Source organism: Dipodomys spectabilis, unplaced genomic scaffold (genome assembly GCF_019054845.1).
Source record: "Dipodomys spectabilis isolate Male_0828 unplaced genomic scaffold, ASM1905484v1 ptg000140l, whole genome shotgun sequence".
In the NCBI taxonomy this organism is placed as follows: Eukaryota; Metazoa; Chordata; class Mammalia; order Rodentia; family Heteromyidae; genus Dipodomys; species Dipodomys spectabilis.
Window position 1 is genome coordinate 30,572,552 of NW_024870817.1, and position 20,899 is coordinate 30,593,450.

At 35.5% G+C, this 20,899-nt stretch overlaps 1 protein-coding gene across 1 annotated transcript in view; it reads right to left on the reverse strand.

The window, feature by feature from the left end:
* Ankrd31 (ankyrin repeat domain 31) overlaps positions 1-20,899 on the reverse strand; it is a 112,199-nt gene that overhangs the window by 58,888 nt on the left and 32,412 nt on the right. The window contains exons 7-12 of the mRNA XM_042690960.1: positions 19,045-19,695; positions 16,683-16,963; positions 16,114-16,220; positions 11,324-11,479; positions 7,083-7,225; positions 4,619-4,763 (exon numbers count right to left, since the gene is read on the reverse strand). Of these exons, the coding sequence (XP_042546894.1) occupies positions 4,619-4,763; positions 7,083-7,225; positions 11,324-11,479; positions 16,114-16,220; positions 16,683-16,963; positions 19,045-19,695 (1,483 nt within the window). The remainder of the gene's footprint in view (positions 1-4,618; positions 4,764-7,082; positions 7,226-11,323; positions 11,480-16,113; positions 16,221-16,682; positions 16,964-19,044; positions 19,696-20,899) is intronic.

Below are 20,899 nucleotides of genomic sequence, written 5' to 3' on the forward strand. Positions count from 1 at the left end.
AATTTTTCATATAATTTGAAATGTAAATGTCAATGTTTTAATAACCTACGTCAATGTGTTTTAATATACCTGACCTCCACAAGTTACTGTCTTTTTTCTCTTCTGGTGTGATTTACTGTCTGGGGTGGGGAAGCTCTGGCCTGTGATGTGCAAGGCCTAAGAAATCACTTAGTATATGATAAGACAAACATGTGTGCTTCTCATATGCTTCACCTACAGCCATCTGTCTGTATTGATAATTTTATTTGATCCTCAAATAATGTTCCAAATGGCCCTTGGCAGATAAAAGGTTTTCCGCCCTTATGTGAGACTTACACTGTAAAGAAATATTAACTAATTACCTCTGAGTGAAAGCTGAGCGCCATGGCATGTTCCTGTAGCCCCAGCTACTCTGGAGCCTAAAGTGGAAGGATTATCTTGAATTCTGGAGTTTGAGACCAGCTTGAACAATATAGCAAGACACCAATCTCAAAACACAACCAGTGAAATAATCTCTTTATTTTAAAGGTAGGGTATTTTGATATAGGTCTTAGTCCTTCGTAGCAGGCAAGCAACTACATTACTTGAGCAAGTAAATAATTGATAAAAAATAATTGGCTAAAAAGTAGCAAAATAGATCTGTTAGTCATAAAGGAAAACAAGTACCATATTACTTACTACCAAGTAATTCTTTTCTTGTGGTACTGGGGCTTAAACTCAGGGCCTCATGCTTGGTAGACAGATGTTCTGTCACTCAAGCTCCAGCCTCTTTTTGTGTTGGTTATGTTGGAGATATGGTCTCTTTTTATGCCTAGGCTTTCCTGGGCTGTGACCTTCCTATTTGTGCTTTCACATTGCTAGGGATGACAGGTGCTAGCCACTGTTCTTTTCTTATAGCTAGGATAACAGGCATATACCACCAAGTCTAGCCATTGGTCTCTTAAACTTCTTTTTGCCAAAGTTGGCCTGGAATAGATGCCATGATATCCATCTCCTAATTAGCTAGGATTACAGGATTCAGCCATTATGAACAGGAGCTAACAACAAATTTTTACAATATAAATGTACAGTTTAATCAAATTATTAATAGCTCTCTTATTTGTCTATTATTTGTTCTAGTTGGAATCAAACTTAAGTACAGTTGGCAACTTGTAAGGCAACTCATTCATCTTGTATGGAAGTGTTATATTAAACTTTTCTATGCACAAAAAAGAAGCCTGTTGTCAAAGATAATAATACACAAAATTCTTTTTTTTGTCAGTCACGGGGCTTGAACTCTGGGCCTGGGCACTGTCCCTGAGCTCTTCAGCTCAAGTCTAGTACTCTACCACTTGAACCACAGTGCCACTTCCTCAAAATTCTTTAGTGAAATATCTCTTGAGAAAATTAACAATATAGTATGTGCTTGGTGCTGGTGGCCCATACCTGTAATCTAACTATTTAGGAGGCTAAGATCTGAGAATCCTGGTTCAAAGACATCCTGGGCAGAAAAAGCCCATCTGTAATTAATCAGGAAAAAGCCAGAGTAAAGGTTTGGCTAAAGTGTTAGTGTGCCATACTTGATTGAAAAAGCCCAGCAAGAGTGAGGTCCTGAGCACAAACATCAGTCCTGACAAAAATAAAGAACAGAGTTTAAGAAAAGTGAATCTCTTCAATAATCTGTTTTGTATTCATATCAGAAGACTAACAAACTAGTTGCTCAACAAATATTTTTGACTGGCTATCATGTACATAGTAATTTTATGTTCTTCAGGAGAAAAAACAAAAATCCTTTAGTTCATCAAGCTTAGGTTCTATAGAGAGAAGATAAAAAACAATAAATAAATCAAATGCCTAACGTACTAGAGAATTTAGTCAGTTGCCTAATGTGTCAATAGATAAAAAGTTATAGGAAAAGGCTAACTGGGGCAGTGTAGAAGGGACTGGAACGACTGTAGTCACTTCAAAAATATGTCCATAACTTTTGACACTTTATTCAAGAGGTAGGGCTTAAATTTCTCCCCAGAGTGAACCATAACTAACAGAAATATTATGGGAAAGCTTCTGTTATATCACTTCCAATATTAAATTATGAAAAGACTGGGATATTCTTGGGTTCCTTCTCTTTCTAAGGTCATTTACTGGTTGTCAGCTGTCTTACAGAAAAGTTCAAGTGTCAAGGAACAGAGGCCTGCCAACAACAAATAAGAGTGACAAATAAGAGTGATTTTTCCTACGCCAGTCTAACCTTGAGAAGGATACAACCTATGAGAGTCCCCAATCCAGAACCACTCAACTGTACTTCTCCTAGATTCCTTTTCCCCCCAAACTGTACAAGACAATATGCTCACTGTTCTAAGCTACTATACTTTAAGGTAACTGTTGCATGGCAGTAGATAAATAATTCAGTAAGAGCAATATTAAGCTAGTATAAGCCTCATTGAGAAGGTAACATCTGAACTAGAATTAAAAGTGGTAAAGGAGGCACATCTGAGGAACAGCAAGGAAGGCAGTATAACTGTAATTGAGTAATAGAAGTAGAGAGTGACAAGAGAATGAGGATGACAAATAGGGTGGCCAACTTATACAAAACAGAGAGACTACTTTGAGGACACTAAATTATTCTAGTTTAAAGAGAGAGCTATTTGCAAAAATTTTTTTTGGGGGGGAGTCGGTCGTGGGGCTTGAACTCTGGGCCTGGGCACTGTCCCTCAGCTCTTCAGCTCAAGGCTAGCGTTCTACCACTTGAGCCACAGCACCACTTCTGGTTTTCTGATGGTTAATTGTAGATAAGAGTCTCATAGAGTTTCCTGCCCCAACTGGCTTTGAACCCACAATCCTCAGATCTCAGCCTCCTGAGTAGCTAGGATTACAGGTGTGAACCACTGGCACCCAGATATTACAAGATTTTAAGCAGAAGATCACTGTAATATCACGAGCAACAACAATAAAAAATTTAACAAATGTGTTACAAGAAGTCTAAAGAATATACCATGTATTTAAATTAATTTTTATATTATTTTTTATTGCAAGATTTTAAGCAGACGATCCCTGTAATATCATGAGCAACAACAATAAAAAAAATTTAACAAGGAAGTGGCGCTGTAGCTCAAGTGGTAGAGCGCTCGCCTTGAGCTGAAGAGCTGAGGGACAGCGCCCAGGCCCAGAGTTTAAGCCCCACGACGGACAAAAAAAAAAAAAACAGTAAAAAAAATAAAAAATAAAAGGTGCCGGACTCCTGTGGCTTACGCCTGGTAGACTCGCCTGAGCTGAAGAGCTGAGGGCCAGTGCCCAGGCCCAGAGTTCAAGACCCACAACCAACATAAAAAAAAAAAAAAAAAGAACAAGAACTGTTTTTTATTTATACTTGTTATAACAATTTTATCATTTTGGAGGCACCAAACTTTAAATTTAGGGCCTCCACACATTCTAGCACTTAAGCCACACCTCTTAAGCCCTTTTTACTTTCATTTATTTTTCAGGTAGGGTCTTAATTTGAACTGGGATATACCCTCCTACCTATGTTTACACACACAGCTGAGATTACAGGCATGTACAATCAGTCCTAGTGCTGATATATAACAATAAATAAGGAAAAGGCATCATGCGTAGGGGAAAACATAAAAAAAAAATCTTAAGAAATATTACTAATAAATAAGGTTTAAATTGACAATTCAATAAATAAGAGTAAAACATAGTTTAGGAATTGTATTAAATATAGAAGTAAATATTAGAAACTAGAATTGTAGATCAGAGGGAGACTGGAATGGAATTAACTAGATTTTGTAATGTAATTTTGGATTGTAAAACTATTTACAACTAAATCATGAATTAAAAAAAAAAATCTTTAAAAAGTACCACTATTGGGGGGGGAAGTGGAAGAAAAATGAGAAGGGATAATGATGTTTGGCAAGAAATGTACTCATTACCTTATGTATGTAACTGTAACCCCTGTTTATCACCTTGACAATAAAATTTAAATTTAAAACAAAAACAAAAAAAATTAACAAATGTGTTATAAGGAGTCTAAAGAATATACCATGTATTTAAATTAATTTTTATATTATTTCTAAATAATATTTTTATTGGTAAGTACAGATAAAATTTGTGTTATATTTCAACTTAACACAAGATATGGAAAGGAAAAAGATAGGCTTTTCAAAAGAGTCTTAGTAAATGGATATATACAGTTCTGGTCATATTCATAAAAAGGAATACAACCAATTATAGTTCTATCCTATCATACAATTCAAAGAACTGTTAGGAAAAGAGCACAAGTTTGTAAAAAGTTTATTAACTATCCACAGTCCACAGCTAGAGAAAAACAATTACCCTTTTTCTTTTAGAGTTTTTCTCTTACATCACTTTGAATATTACTGTGCTTTATTAAATGACTGGAACAAAAATGAATATATTTTCTTAAAACATATGTAGTAGTTTTTGCATATAATCTCAGAACTTAGGAGGGGAAGCAGGAGGATTTGAGTTCAAGTCAATCTGAGCTATCTAGTAAGTTCAATACAAGCTTTAACTACATAGTGAGACCCTGACTCAAAACAAAATTATATGAAAAATAATTGAATTTCTGTAACTTGAAATTCAGTTTCTGTAACTTTCTATCAACCTGAAGAGCAGCTATAACATGGTACTTTAATCTTACCTGATTTAAGACATTTGTCATCTTTAGGAATGTATTTCTCAAGGAGATGCTTCATACGTGAATCTTTGGCCTCATCCCAAGGACACTTTCCATTGTCACTTCTAAATAATGGATCAGCTCCATTCAAAAGAAGTAACTCTGCTACCTAGATAAAGATTATTGGTATAAGGGAGTCTAGACAAATAGTATATGATTGTAAATGTGTGTTAGCACCACAACTCCATGCAACACCAACCTTCCTCTTTATCTTTTTTAAAAATTTTATTATAAAGGTGATGCACAGAGAGGTTACAGTTACAAAACTGTAACTGTTTCTTCTGAAAAGTGTCACCTTCTCTCTTATTCTTTCCCAATTGTTCTCCTCCCGGCTTCCCTTCCCTCACCTCACGTGGTATAGTCCATTTCTAACATAGTGTCTAGTAGGTTTCACTGCTGAATTGGTTCACCCTTTGTCTCACCATTTCTGTACTTCCCTTTCCCTCTCCCAAATCAGATAAAACGTTTATACAAGACATTGGGTTCAGGGGCTGGGAAGGTGGCTCAATGGTAGAGTGCTTGCCTTGCATGCATGAGGCCCTGGGTTCGATTCCTCAGCACTACATAAGCAAAAATTAAAAAGCTGGAAGTGGTGCTGTGGCTCAAGTGGTAGAGTGCTAGCCTTGAGCTGAATTGCTGAGGGACAGCGCCCAAGCCCAGAGTTCAGGCCCCACAACCGCCCCCCCCCCAAAAAAAGACAATGGGTACAGAAATAAAAACCAATGACAGAGGGAATAAACCAAAGAAACAAGGAAAGAAGAGAAAAAGAAAAGAACCACAAACAGTACAATAAAAAACATTGTTTCCATTTCTTGGAGTTCATTTCAATAAGAATTATTTTATGTTATCATATGCACAGTTATTGAGCTCTTATGATCCTCTCCAAAGAATATTCTCCTTTTGTCTATGTGAACGTTTAGACTATTGTTTAATTGATCATGTTCAGTTGTAATTATTTGTCTTTTACTATCCATTGAGTTTACTTGTAGATTTATAAGCACATTCTAATTATTGCAAATGAGGGAAATCATGTAGCCTATGTTTCTTTGGGTCTGGCTTACTTCACTTAGTATAATTTTTTCTAAGTCTTTCTATTTCTTTACAAATGGAAGACATGTCATTCTTTCTGATGAAAGCATAGAATTCCATTGTATGTGTATGTATGTATGCATGTATGAATGTATGTATGATCCTTTCATCCACTGAGGGACATTTGGGTTGGTCCTCAATGTAAGACCACAGATATCCTGCAAATATTACAGGAATGGATAGGGAAAACACTAAGGCTCTTTGACACAGGTCAAAACTTCCCAAGTAAAGATCCATAATCACAACAAATCAGAGAAAAACTAGATAAATGGAACTGCATCAAACTGAAGAGTTTGGCATAGCAAAGGATATACCTAGCAAGATAAATAGAAAGCCCACAGGATGGGAGATCTTTACTAGCTATGCATCAGATAAAGGCCTCATATCTAAAAAATACTCAGAGGTCAAGAAATTAAACCTCCCAATCTTTCTTTAAACAATATATTCTAGAATTATCTGTAACAACTTTGCTACTGATTCATAAGTTGTTGAATATAAAAATGTCTTATTTAGGCCAGCGCCGGTGGCTCACACCTGTAATCCTAGCTACTCCGGAGGCTGAGATCTGAGGATTGTGGTTCAAAGCCAGTCCAGGCAGGAAAGTCTGTGAGACTCTTATCTCTAATAAACCACTCAGAAAACCGGAAGTGGTGCTGTGACTCAAGTGATAGAGTGTTAGCCTTGAACTGAAGAGCTGAGGTACAGTGCCCAGGCACAGAGTTCAAGCCCATGACTGACCAAAAAAAAAAAGTCTTATTTAAAAGACTCTAAGAGAGAAAAAGAAGGAAAAAAGAAAGGACAGAAGAGAGGGTGGGGAGATCACGTGATCTCTTAACAGGGGATCTTACAAACCCAAAAGCTTAGTGCAAAGGACTATATATAAGGAAGCATATTAATACGAACTCGAACTCATGGAAACAATAGCAAAAAATAGGCGTTGGAACACAGCTCAAGTGGTAGCAAGCACTCAACAGCCTACCAAGCATAAATAAGGCCCTGAACTCAAAGAACCATCATGTAAGTTGAATAGGATTATTGGAAGAGAATGGGTTTAAATGGGAACAGGGAAGATAGTAAGTAATGGGGGAAAAAAGAAAATTGATCAAAGTACATTAAAAGCCTGAGTAAAAGTGTCATGATGAAAACACTATAGTTTAATGCATGCAAATAAAAAATGAAAAATGACATTAGCTGCAACAAATATATCACATAAAATTTTATTCTGAATTATCAATATTCATTAGCAGACTGAAGTCAAACAATATTTTTCTATTTTATTAACAGGTATTTAGTAGTTGAGAATATTGCATATGTTCTACAAACAAAAGCATTAAAATACCTTATGGTGTCCATTTATCACAGCATCATGGAGAGGAGTGATCTGGTGCATTCCTTTAGTATTTACATCGGCCCCTCCTTTTAAGAGTTCACTTACTATCTGGTAAAATCCTCCTACACTAGCTTCATGAAGTGCTGTCCAACCTATTAGACACACAAAAAAAGTGACATTTGCTTATATTTGGCATCTTGATGTTTTGTGCTTGTTTTTAAAAGAACAACTCTAATCATAGATTATTTCTTTAAATACATTTTGATTTTGTGAAACATATATCATCAATACCCTGTATTATTTGGTGAATTTAAAAAATACCTCCAGGAAGCCAGACACCAGTGGCTCATGCCTGTAATCCTAGCTACTCAGGAGGCTGAGATCTGAGGATTACAGTTTGAAGGCAGCCAGGTAGGAAAATCTGTGAGACTCTTATCTCCAATTAACCACCAGAAAACTGGAAGTGGAGCTGTGGTTCAAAGTGGTAGCATGCCAGCCTTTTTTTTTAAATAAGTTTTTTTTATTGTGAAAATACTCTACAGAGGGGTTACAGTTACATAAGCAAGGTACTGAGTACATTTCTTATCAAGCATTGTGTGCCAATCTTGAGTGAAAAAGCTCAGGGACAGCACCTAGGTCCTGAGTTTAAGCCCTACACCAAACAAAAAAAAAAATCTAAGGGAAAATAAATAAAAATTTTAACCCTCAATCCTGTTATGAAAAATATAAGAAGTCAAAGATAAGAAGTCAAAGCACTCTTGACCTGACCAAATAAAAAAACTGTATAATGTCAACTAATACAGAATACTAGTTTCAGGTTACTTTTCTGCAGAGAAGAAAGAGAAATGCTTTATTTCTAATTCAAGATAGTTCCACTAAAATAACTAGTGCTTGATTTGGAAATACACATAGCTGGTGCAAGTAGCTCAAGCCTGTAACTTTAGCTACTGAGGAGGCTGAGATCTGAAGATTAAGGTTGGAAGCCTGCCTGGGCAGGAAGCTCTGTGAGATTCCTATTTCCATTTAACCACCCAAACCATCTGGAAGTGGAACTGTAGCTCAAGTGGTTAGGGTGCCATTCTCAAACAAAAAAAGATAAGGGTCACACCCAGATCCTGACTCTAGGCCCAATACTGGCACAAAACAAAAGAAGAAAAAAGGAAAGAAAGAAATGTACTAAGAAAGGTAACTCAGATACTACGTATCAGTCGTTTCACAGGTATAAATTTCTTTTTCTCCTTATTTGTAAACATAGCTATCTACAGTATTTCAACTAAAAAAGATTCTTAAGATGAGGTCACATAGTATCATTTTTTTAGAAGATTAGGTCAAAGCCCAAAGAAATCAACACCAGGGGGTGAGACCAAGGGGAGAGGGGCAGACAAATCAAAGAGGGGGAAAGTTATAGGGGAGAACACAGTCAAGAATTCATTGTATCTACCATAAAATTAAGAAAAGGAAGAGAAGAGATAGGTTGAAGGGGAGGTGAGCATGTTGAAGGAGGTGACACTGTTCAAGATATTTTGTATTCATAAACTGCTTTGTTATATGGTACCTCCTTTATACAACTACTTAAAGATAATTTTAAAAGATTTTAAAGAAAATAGGCAAAAACAGGGCTGGGATGTAGCTCAGTGGCAAAACGCTTGCCTAGCAAGTGCAACATCCTGGGATCGATCCCCAGTACCAAAAAAGAAAAGACAAAAAAATACAGTTAAAAAAAAAAGAACATAGGCAAAAACTATGGGATATAGCAAAAACAGTACTAAAAAGGGAATTTCTAGTAAATAAATGCCTTATCCAAAAAGAAAACGATCTCAAACAACCTAACAATGCAATTTAAAGAATTAGAAAAGCAAGAACAAGTCAAACTCAAAGTTAGAAATAACAATCATCATAGGAGAAATAGAGACTAAAAATACGACAAATCAACAAAACAAAAACAAATTAAAACAACAAACCTTAAGCTATACTAACAAAAACTTTTTTTAAAAGAGAGAGATAAAATCAGATGAAAAACAAGTCAGATAAATGAATACCACAGGAATACAAAAGACCATCAGAGACTATGGATGAACAAACATATGCCAAGAAACTGGAAAACCTAGAGGAAATGCATACATTATAGTGATTCATTACTACTCAACCTAGAAGTCCCCAGAAGAGTGGTTAATATGGACATAAAAGTGGTGAATTACAATCTGCAGAGTATTTCTAAGAGTTCTGACCTGCATGGAGTAAACCTCCATGCACTTCCTTTTTATTGCCTTAGTATTACTGAAATAAAAAATTCTATACCTTTTTAAGAGGTTATTTCATGTATCATTATTCCTGATTTCATAGTAAAAGCTCTGAGAATCTTAAGTGGTATATATTAAAGTAGACCTGCTTCTTTCTTATCTCTGTATTAAATTTTTTTTACTTCTTTCATAATCTTACTGAGTGCTTAACTAACCATGGCTCAAATGAACCATCCTGTTCTGCAAAAAGTCACATACAAGAACATAAGATTCCTTATTACATACAATGCAACTAATGTGACTTTAAACAAATTTATTGAAGAATTTAAGTATGAAGTTACCACAATAGCTAAGAGTATGTGAAGCAATTTGTAACACTACTCTTATGGAGAAAGAATGTATCCATGTTCTTGATTGTCCTTTTCTTTTTTCTTTTTTTTTTGGTCCATCGTGAGGCTTGAACTCTGGGCTTGGGTGCTGTCCCTGCCCTCTTCAGCTCAAGGTGAGCACTCTACCAGTTGAGCTATAGCACCACTTCCGGTTTTCGAGTGGTTTATTGGAGATAAGAGTCTCACAGCCTTTCCTGCCCGGGCTGGCTTTGAACCATGATCCTCAGATCTTAGCCTCATGAGTAGCTAGGATTACAGGCGTGAGCCACCGGCGCCCGGCTTTGATTGTCCTTTTCATGATGGCACACCAACCACCATGTAACCAGATGGTTGACAACTAGTCAAGCCTTGTAAAAATTAAATTTTGTGAAGAACCTGATTGGTATTGCTGCACTATGTTGCAGACCTTGCAACACAATGCTACTGTTTGTTACCTGAGCATTAATTGAAGGTAGAATTAAATATGAAGAAATGCTATAATTCTTAAGACAAAAAGGGGCGTGGAACTTTTAACAGTAAGCAACTTATGTTATTTGGAGAAGCATCATTCAATATTATGTGGCTGTACTTCACAGGCCAATGGAATAAGATAAGAAGTAAAGCAATGTATCCAATGCCAACTAATCTTCCATAAGTATATACTGAAAAAAGGCAGCCCTTCAAAATATGATCCAAAGCAAATTAATATCCACATAAAGAAAATGAAACTAGATTCCTATATGCCACCAAATTAAAAAAGACTAAAAGAGAATCACCTCAGCCAAAATAATAAAATAAAATAAAAAATATAAAACTAAACAAAATTTAAAAGATATATACAGTTGCCAGGCACTAGCAGCTCATGCCTATACTCAGAGGTCCAAGTTTGATCAAGTTTGCAATTCAAAGCCAACCAAAGCAAACAAATCTGTGAAACTCTTATCTTTAATTAATAGACAAAAGCTAGAAGTGGAGATGTGGCTCAAGTGGTACAGTACCAGCAGATTTTGCAGCTTTACACATACAGAAAGTCTAGAAACAAAAGTAAAAATGCAGATACATAAAAGTACCCTCCTGGCTGGTCCAGTGCTGTTCAGTACATTAAGTATTTTAATATCTTTAAAGAATCATTCTTCTTTAAAAGAATATGTCACACTCTCACTACAAGGAAGTACCAGAAACATAGCCCTAGAGAAAGATTGCTCCCTGTTCCACTGTCTCTACCTCATACTTTATTCTCTTCATTTCCTTAGCAATTACTCCTGTAATACACCTGCCATTCTATCATAAATTTCCCCTGCAGCTCACTGTACCATTAGCTTCTTCCAGTTTTTTACTTCATTTAAGATTAAGTCTCATACTAACAATGACCATGCAAAGCTAGACTCATTTTTCCTTCTTTATAGTGCCATGGTCCACCTGGCATAATCTTTAAAGGAAAAAAATATAATGCTTTTCTCCCATCAAACACCTCCTTAACCTTACCATCTTCCCTGAGAGGTAATGGTTAAAAAGCATCTTAAGCAGGAAAATTACCAGAATCCTTTCTCTGGGACTTGCTTTTAGAACCAATTCGTTATACTTTCATAAAGGCCAGTGAGCTAAAACTATATAAGCCACCCCCAAGACAACCCTGACTTACCAGCATAACATGGCTGATTAACATTTCCACCATTTTTTATACAATGACGAACAAGGTGAACATCATTATCTAGAGCAGCCTTATATATTAAGTTCTCTCCAAAAATGTTTCTCCTGTTTATGCTAGCAAAAGACTTTTTATTGCTCTTCATTTTTTCTGAAACGAGAAAATAAATTTAAAAAAAATCTTTATTTGAAGATCAAGAGGAATAGGAGTAATATAGAAAATCTAGTCAATAAAATATGGTATATTATATACATTATATTGTAAAAGAGCATTTTATCATTAATCCAATCATAATGTTAGCTACATACAAAAGAGAGAAGAAATGTTATTTGCTTGTTTGTTTTTTAGTTGGTCATGGGTCTTGAACTCTGGGCCTGGTCCCTCAGCTCTTTACCAAGGTGAGGACTCTACCACTTAAGCCCCAGCATGGCTTCCGGTTTTCTGGTGGTTTATTGAAGATAAGCATATCATGGACTTTTCTTCAGGGGCTGGCTTTGAAGTGTGATCCTCAGATCTTAGCCTCCTGAGTAGCTAAGATTACAGACGTGAGCCTAGCAATGTTTTTAAATATTTCTAGTAAAGTTAAAATCACAATAATGTGTATATTAATCCATGTATATACTAATTAAACCACCAAAAGTGTATTTATGAGAAAAATAACAAATTATTTTCTTAAAAGTTCTGGTGAAAACTGGACACTGGTGGCTCATATCTGTAATCCCAGCTTCTCAGAAAGTTGAGATCTGAGGATCAGTTCAAAGCCAGCCAGGGCAAGAAAGTCTGTGAGACTCAACCATCAAAAGGCCAGAGATGGAGTTGTGGCTCAACTGGTACAGCACTAGCCTTAAGCAAAAAAGAACTCAAGGACAATGCCCACCAGGCCCTGAGTTCAAGCCCCAGGACTAGCATGCACATATGTGTACACAAGTGCACGCATGTGCACACACACACACCCCACAGCCACACACACAAAAGGTCTGGTGAAAAGACTATTTAGATCTAGAATTTTTTTAATATATGTATTTAGGATTACATACTATCTGACATAGTTTGAATCTTGAATGTCTCCAAAGGCCATAGTACTAAGGCTCTGGTCCTCTAGGTAATACTGGAAGGCTGTGGAGCTTTTAAAAAGTGGGCATATAGCCGGGCGCTGGTGGCTCACGCCTGTAATCCTAGCTACTCAGGAGGCTGAGATCTGAGGATCTTGGTTCAAAGCCAGCCCGGGCAGGAGAGACTGTGAGACTCCTATCTCCAATAAACCACCACAAAACTGGAAGTGGCGCTGTAGCTCAAGTGGTAGAGTGCTCGCCTTGAGCTGAAGAGCTGAGGGACAGCGCCCAGGCCCAGAGTTCAAGCCCCACAACCGACCAAAAAAAAAAAAAAACCAACAAAAAGTGGGCATATAGGAACTGTTTAAGTCATGGGAGACATGTTCTTAAGGGGGAGAGGATCTCAGCCCCTTCCTCTTCCTTTCTTTTGCTTCCTTCCCATTATGTAAGTAGCTGTGTGACACCAAATACTCCTGCCATGTAATGGGCCAACCAATCATGGACTGGATCCTCCAAATATGTGAGCCAAAATAACTGTTTCCTTTTTATAAATGGATTATCACAACACATTACCAAACTTTAGAAAATGTTGTAATACAAAATGTATTATAAATTCATGAGGAAAACATCTTACAGAAAGTAATCCCAGTGAGATCAGGCAAGGAAATGTTAAACTTTCTTCACTAAAAAAAAAAAAGCCATGAAATTAAACAAATAATGATGGCCTTGATCTTTTCAATGGTTTTGATTGCTGTAGTTTTAATATTCAAAACCAGGAAATACAGAAAATGATGTTCTAGTTTATACCAAGTATCAATCTTTATTGTGCTTCCTAAAATACTGAAACCCCTCATGTAGATGTTCCAAATCCTGTCAAATCTGGAGGATAATATTTATACTGATTTCCTAAATTTTAGGATAATTTTGATGACAGCATTTTCAATTTTTGGCCTTTCAAACCTACTCCATCTTAAATCCTCATGAAGAGTAACAGTATTGCAACATCTTTCTTAATAAACCAAAATTTAGCTGCTCTACACTCCCAGTTCGCCTGTTATAAAACTAACATACCTCCGGAGCATTTGAATCTACCTTTCTTCTTTTTAAATATTCAGCTTTCACTGAGTTAAGGAAAAATAACACTTGATTTTTTTTTTAAATAGAGAAAGATATTTAAACCTGATCATAGTTATTTTCCGACTTTCCTTATTATGCTCCAGAACAAAATCCACCATATAATGTGTGTTTACCCAGAAGCAGTCCTGCCTACTCGAAACAGGTCTGTTAGCCCAATAGCCTCCTCTCTCAGAGCTTACCATGCTCTTTCTGTAGGTAACACTAGGCCCATTTAGTAAAGGCATTTACTCTAACAGTATCTGTACCAGCTGTACTTGTTATTATAATTATCTAATTTATTAAAAATAACAAATTGCCTATGACCCAGCAATCTCACATTTGGGCATTTATCCAAATGATCCACAAACAAGGCCATACTAAAGCTACCAGCACAACTATGTTTATTGCAGCATTATTCACCATAGCTAAGATATGGAACCAATCCAGATGCCCTTCAGTAGACAAATGGATCAAGAAAATGTGGTGTATATGTAATATATATGCATATATAATATATATAATGGAATTCTATGCCTCCATCAGAAAGAATGACACTGCCCCATTTGTTAGGAAATGGAAAGACTTGGAAAAAATTATATTAAGTAAAGTAAGCCAGGCTGATAGAAACATAGGTCCCATGGTTTCCCTTATTTGCAATAACCAGTATACATTTAGGATAATCTTACCAGACAAGCAGAAAAGGTCAAAAGCTATGTACATATGACCATATAAGATGATGCTAAGCGAAATGAACCCCAAGATAAAGAAAAAAACAAGAGGTTTTAAATGTACTATGTGATTTTTTTTTGTTTCTTTTGTATGTTCTTTTTTTTGTTTCTTTTATATGTTCTTCCCCCGTGGTATAACCCCTGTTTTCATTGTATTTGATTCTGGTGCCTTGCATCCTGTCTATACATTTTTCTAATTTGGGAAGAGGAAGGGAAATAACAAAATGCTGAAACAAGGATACAGGGTTATCCATTGTAATAATGAGATGTATAAGACACTATGTTGAAGATGAACTTTACAACTTGGGGTAGGAGGGAGAGGGAGGATTTAGGGTGGTAGGGAGGGAAGGGATGCTAGGGGGAAAACAAAGGAGGGTTGGTAACAATGCTCAATAGGAAATGTACTCATTACCTTACTCATATAACTGTAACCCCTCTGTACAGTATCTTTACAATAAAAAAAGATTAGGCTCAAATTTCTTGTCACTCAACTTCTTAAATTTTGGTTTTGCAAACTGGTTTCACAAATTAAAAACCTTTTTCTGCATAAAAATAACAAATTGGAGTTCAATTTTTTTCTTTTGTATGATCAAATATACATAAGTATTGGGCCTTTCTGTTCTCCTAAGAGTACCCTTCTTTGTTCTAACAGTGTGTGAATGCCTAGAAAATAACCAATTATGAAGCAATAAAACATTCTGCAATGAAAACCAAGTAGTGTAAGACATTCACTTTCAGATACAAGTAACATTGAGACATCCTTCAAGAGTTTAACAAGAGAAAAGTAGACAAAATGTATAAAGGGGAACTATTTTTAAACACTGGAAAGCTAGTATGGACAACCATACTAGCAAGATATCAGATACAGCCTGCTATCTTAGCCTGTATATATTTTCGAGAGCATAGTACAAATTCAGGGGTAGGGCAGAAGATCCTGCTGAAATGAGGAGACAGACTAGTGTGGGAGGCTCTGGTGGCTAAAATTTGTTAGAAAAGTGCCAGAGGTGAGAGAATAAAGACATCAAAAATCTACATAATAGGATCCTTGACTTATTATCTGAATAATATACTATTCAAGTGAAAGGATGAGTTTCTATGAAGCTAAACAAGAACATCTGAGGAAATGTAGCAATTCTCAAAACCCACACAGGGCTGGGAGGCATTCACCTTCCTACTAGCCTAAACAGAAAGACCTTTCAAAAACAAATAGGGTACTTAAAAGAAACCCTTGCTGAACATGATGACTCTGGCCTATATTCCTAGGTATTCAGGAACCTGAATGGGAAGGATAAAGTTCCAATTTCAGTCCAGAGGGGAACTGAGAGTAGGGGCTTCTAGGATCCCACCAACCAATAAAAAGCTCTATGTGACAGATGTGCCTACCATCCCAGCTACACAGGAAATGCAAATAAGTGGTTCAGACAAGCCTAAGCATAAATGCAAGACCTATTAAAAATTATGAAAGCAAAAAGGACTGGTCAACTGGTATAGTGTCTTCATGGCAAGCACAGAGCCCTGGACATAGACCCCAGTATTGCCAAAAATAATACATTCAGGCCAGTTAATAGTGGTGCAAATCTGATCTATGCTATCAATAAGCTATGTGATAAATCTGAAATTATCACCTCTGAAATTGTTTTCTCAATAGTAAAATGAGAAATCTGAAATAATGTATAAATTTTAATCATGTTTTTATTATCTTTAAGTAGTTTTAAGTACATTACCATTCAACGTATCAGTTTGTAAGTATAATGCATCTTAATCATTATTACCACTTGTATCACTCTTTCCCATCTCTTCCAACACAACCCCAATCTCTGAATTTTTTCTACCAGAATTCTGTTTCTAGAAAATTTAGAGAAATGGAAAAACAGAAAATATACCGCACCTTTTTTAATTTCAAGTCGTTCATTTTTCCTGGTATGTTCAGCCTTCAATCTGGATGAATGCTTATTCATCTCTTTACTGTCCATCCTTAAAGCAAGATGCTTCACTCTTGTTTTTTAAAAAAGTCATAATTAAAATTTATTATAATATTTTCTATAGTTGTACATAGAAAATCATACCAATTTTTAAAGTTTTAAAACTCAGAGGTATTTTATGGAGCTGTTCTTAAATGACAAGATAATTTTAAATATGGAGATGGATCCTGAGTAAACTGAATTCTGCAACAAACATGTCCATGCTTTATGGCTTTTAAAATTTTCATGCTTCTTTCTCTGGATGTAGTCATCTACAAATGCGAATATTCTGAATCTCCTGAACTCCCCCCCATTATTTACCCACTTTACTTCAAATGGAAAAGGAGTCAGAATCTTTGCAAGAAAAAAGGGTCTTGCTATGTAGTTTGGCACTGAACAAAACTGAAAAGAAAGCAGCAAAATAAAATAATAAAGCTTTTTACTGACGGTAGTTATCCATTAGGTCTGGAGGAAAAGATATAATTTGATAGCATACCTGAAATTCTCAGTTGAAGATTTATTATTTATTTGTTCCTCAGAGCTAAGTATTTTTGGTGAAATCTTTTCTGATGATTTACACATAGTATCTTCATGGTTTGCCTCTCTGCTTACTTTCAGTTTTTCCAGTCTAGATGATCTCCTTAATACACATGGAGTTTCCTGCTCAGATATATTTTCCACCAGATTTGACTTCTCCATATTATTCAGTGGCTCACAAGAAGTGATATCTGAATGAGGCAAAGTTTGCAATCTAAACAGATTTGGATCTTCTTCTGTCTGTAAAGATATAAATCCATCACAAATAATTACAATACTGAAAAAAACTGAAATTAAGTTTTATCTTGTCCTTTGATACAACATTTAACATCAAGATGAAAGGCCAATAACTTATAAGCACATGTGAAAGTAATAACAATTGTATAACACTTAATATAGTAAAGGCCAGTATAGCTGTAAAAGCTTAAGAAGTAGATAAGTAAAAGCAATTTTGAGCCAAGAGCCAGTGACTTATATCTACAATTCTAGTTACTTAAGAGGCTGAGATACGAAGGATTAGACTTCAAGGTCAGCCTAGGCTTACACGCAAGATACTATCTTAACCAATAGCTGGGTGCAATGGTGTGCCCTTGTCTTCCTAGACACATGAGAGGATAAGCTCAGTAGGATCAAAGTTTCAGGACTGCCCAGGCAACAAAAAGTTTGTGAGACTCCATCTCTAAAGAAGATGTTTGACATTGTGGTGTACATTGGGCATTCTAGTTAGGATAAGAAGCATAAAATAGGTGATTGCAATACAAGCACAGACCTAGGCTATTTTGAGATCTAGTGTAAATGAAAAAAAAAGGTCTGAAAAGCCGTGGCTTGGCAATAGATTGCCTGCCTAGCAAGCACAAGGCTCTTGAGTTTAAACCTCAGTAATGTGAAGGAAAAAAAAAAACAGATTCAAAGAAAAGAAAAGCAATTCCATTGTTTAAATTTTGTAGGAAGTAAGTATAATATACAATGAGAGATTCATAAAAACACAAAGTATTATACTAGACCAGATCAAGGACCTACTCAGCCTAGTATTTTGTTTCTTGACAGCAGCAATAAGTGACATTTTATGAGACAATATGGTATATAATTTCCCTAACATTGACTTTGAAAGGTCACCAGTATGCCACACACTGGTGGCTCACACTCACCAGTATGTCATGAATTATTCTAACTTCCTCTTAATAATCTAGTATGAATTTAACTTCTATGATGGCCCTTATTTTTTTACATACCTCATGTAAATATTCCTGGGCTTACTTATATACTCAGCTTATGAAGATTCTCAGGGTAAAAGTTATCACAGCACAGACTTGATCTAGATAAAACACCTTTCTAAATTTAAATGCATTTTCTTCTTTTATTTGGAAACTGGCTAAGTTTATGCTCACTTTACTAATATCAATAATAATTTACTACAGTTTGCTCATATTTCTTCTCAGACTTATTAGAACACTAGTGTTTATACTTCATCCTTATCTCCATTATTAATGTCTTTTTCTGGATTTTATTTTAGTCCTATTACATCTGTATGAGACTTATTGACTAGAAATACATGCAACATTACTCCATATAAATGTTATCTCTAAATCTTCCCAAGGATATACTTAGAAACATTTTCATAACAGCCAAAAGAAAAGAAAGAAAATAATCCAAATAACTATCATTAGTAAATTGGTTAAATAAATTAAACTGTATTTAGACAATACTATCAATCAGAAGTTAAAATATTTAAATAGTAGTATATTTCCTGGCACTAAGCAATAATTTAACCTCCCAAGAGATGGAACATATGCCTCCATACTCAGTTTTGCATTTTATAAGGAGTCTGTAAGTTGTCAACATGAAAAGGGAACCTGACTCCTGATCTGCCACTGCAGTAGCTCCAGGCTTAATACTACAGAAATTTTAAACTCCAAGAGTTATGCCTGGCACTTTTCTCAGACACAGAAGGTAAAGTTCTGCTTAAACATAATTTTTCCCTCAGTAATCTAAATCACATATATCCTATGTCCAGCTACAAATTAGTAAGACATCTCTTATGTACATCTACTCTCAGGTAACAGAACATTCTGGTAAAAAATTATTTCCTTCCTATTATAAGCAAGCCAATAATAGCTCCTCAGATCTGTTGGGGAAAATCTATTTAAACTTCTTAACTCATTGAAAACTCTAACTCAAGGACTTCTAAAAAGATCACTATGTTAAAAAAGTATCTTATAGATGATTCTGGAATAAAAGATTTGAACTTAACAAAATGAAGACCTGTTAAAAAGGAAAGACCTGTTATGAAAGGAAAAATCAGATGAATTACTTGTACCTACTTGTTCCACTGATAGACTGTTGTCCTGGAGCCTCGCTAAATTGGAACCTTGTTCAAATGGAGAACAAAAGGAGTCAAAATTTACTTCAGTTATTTGTGTGCAGTCTTCATCCATCTGAGACAAATCAGGCTCCATTTCAAAACATTCATTTCCACCAAATCTGCCACCTTGCTCTTTTCCGTGACAGCTGGACCCCACTTTGGCTTCTGACAATGTGTTGATGGCTGCCAACAACTCAGTTGGCAATGCATCATCCTTTGTGTTTTCAAGTAAATCTCTGCAACATGCTGATATGGCATTCGTGGGTACTGATATGGAACTTGGGGAATCACTCAATGAATTCATCAATTCTCCAAAATCAAAATCTTTCATTATTTCCAACATTCTTTCTTCTTTAATGCTTTCTGATGTTAACAGCTTTTCTAAGGCAGACACAAAAGTTTCAACTGAGCTTTCTTCATCCACAGATTCTTTAGAAGTCACGGTCAATGTTACTTCTTCCTGCTCAGGTTCTGAAGATATGTTTGGTGCTAATAATATCTTCTCTGTCTCTATTAGTGATTTCTCCTTTACAGAAGCCGTATCAGTATCTGTAATAGCAGTACTTGAAAAAAGACTAATTTCAGGACATACTCTGTCTTCATTTAGTTCCTGTGTATTTCAAATAGAAATTTTACTGTAGCAAATGCAAAGAAATGTTTAAAGAAATTTATAGTTTTGTAATTCATTTTGTTTGCGAATTGTCCTCAAAAAGGTTTTTTATCAATTGTCCTCCTCATCTATAAATAAAAAATATTTTCTATTTCTTTCCTATACCACGTTACTAATGATAGAATATATGCTTGAACATTTAATAGTGAACCAGTTATAAGATTGGTTGGATCATATGCACAGATAGTCATTGTTTAATTCAACTAAGTTTGTTACCTATTCTGTCACAAGAGACAAAGATGCTATAGATAGTTAAATTAACAGGTGATCTCAAAACTTCACAGCAGTTAATGATTACAATATTCTTTTTTTTGTGCTACTCTTTTTTTGCCTGATTTTTTTTATTGTGAAAATACTGTACAGAGGGGTTACAATTACATGGGCAAGATAATGAGAGTACATTTCTTATCAAGCATTGCAGCCTCCTCCTTTGTTTCCCCTTCCCATCCCATCCTCCCCCCCCCACGCAACCCTCCTTCCCCCCCCTACCAAAGTTGTAACGTTCGTTTTCCACATAACGACTTGTACATCTCACAATATTCTTTCTTATAAAATATTCCTAGTTTTGTAAAATTAGCTAGAAATAAAATTGATGTCATTTTACCTTATTTTCTATCATTCTGTGAATACGTAAAAGTGAATTAAATGACCAAAGGATAGGAGGCTGGATGCAAAAATGGGAAAAGTAAGATTGCAATTCTGTGTAAAGTTTACAATTCCTAAATTATAAATCAATGGTTCTGAGTAATATGTTCATGTAAACATAAAATTTACATTTCCAAGTGACTTATTTTTCAAAGACATGACCTTAATAGGTTATATCTACTTTTGCAATGTTTCCAATGCTCAATATGTTTAGAATATCCCTTTTGAAATCAGGTGACAGGCCATTTGAGAAAATAATGTGCTTTAAAGGTAGTGAAATCTGTTCAAATAATTTTTTTAAAAAACTGTTCATTTTCATGACATTACATAGTAGAATGGGTTTCAATGCCTTTGGCCGCTTCCAGAAAACCAAAGCCATCACGTTTCAGGCAGAATGTATTACCATTTTTTCAGCCCTCTAATATTCTGTTCTGGTGTGAGTAAAGAAAGTTAACACATTTATTCTTCTTTTTTCCTATCACAATTTATCACCTTTGTA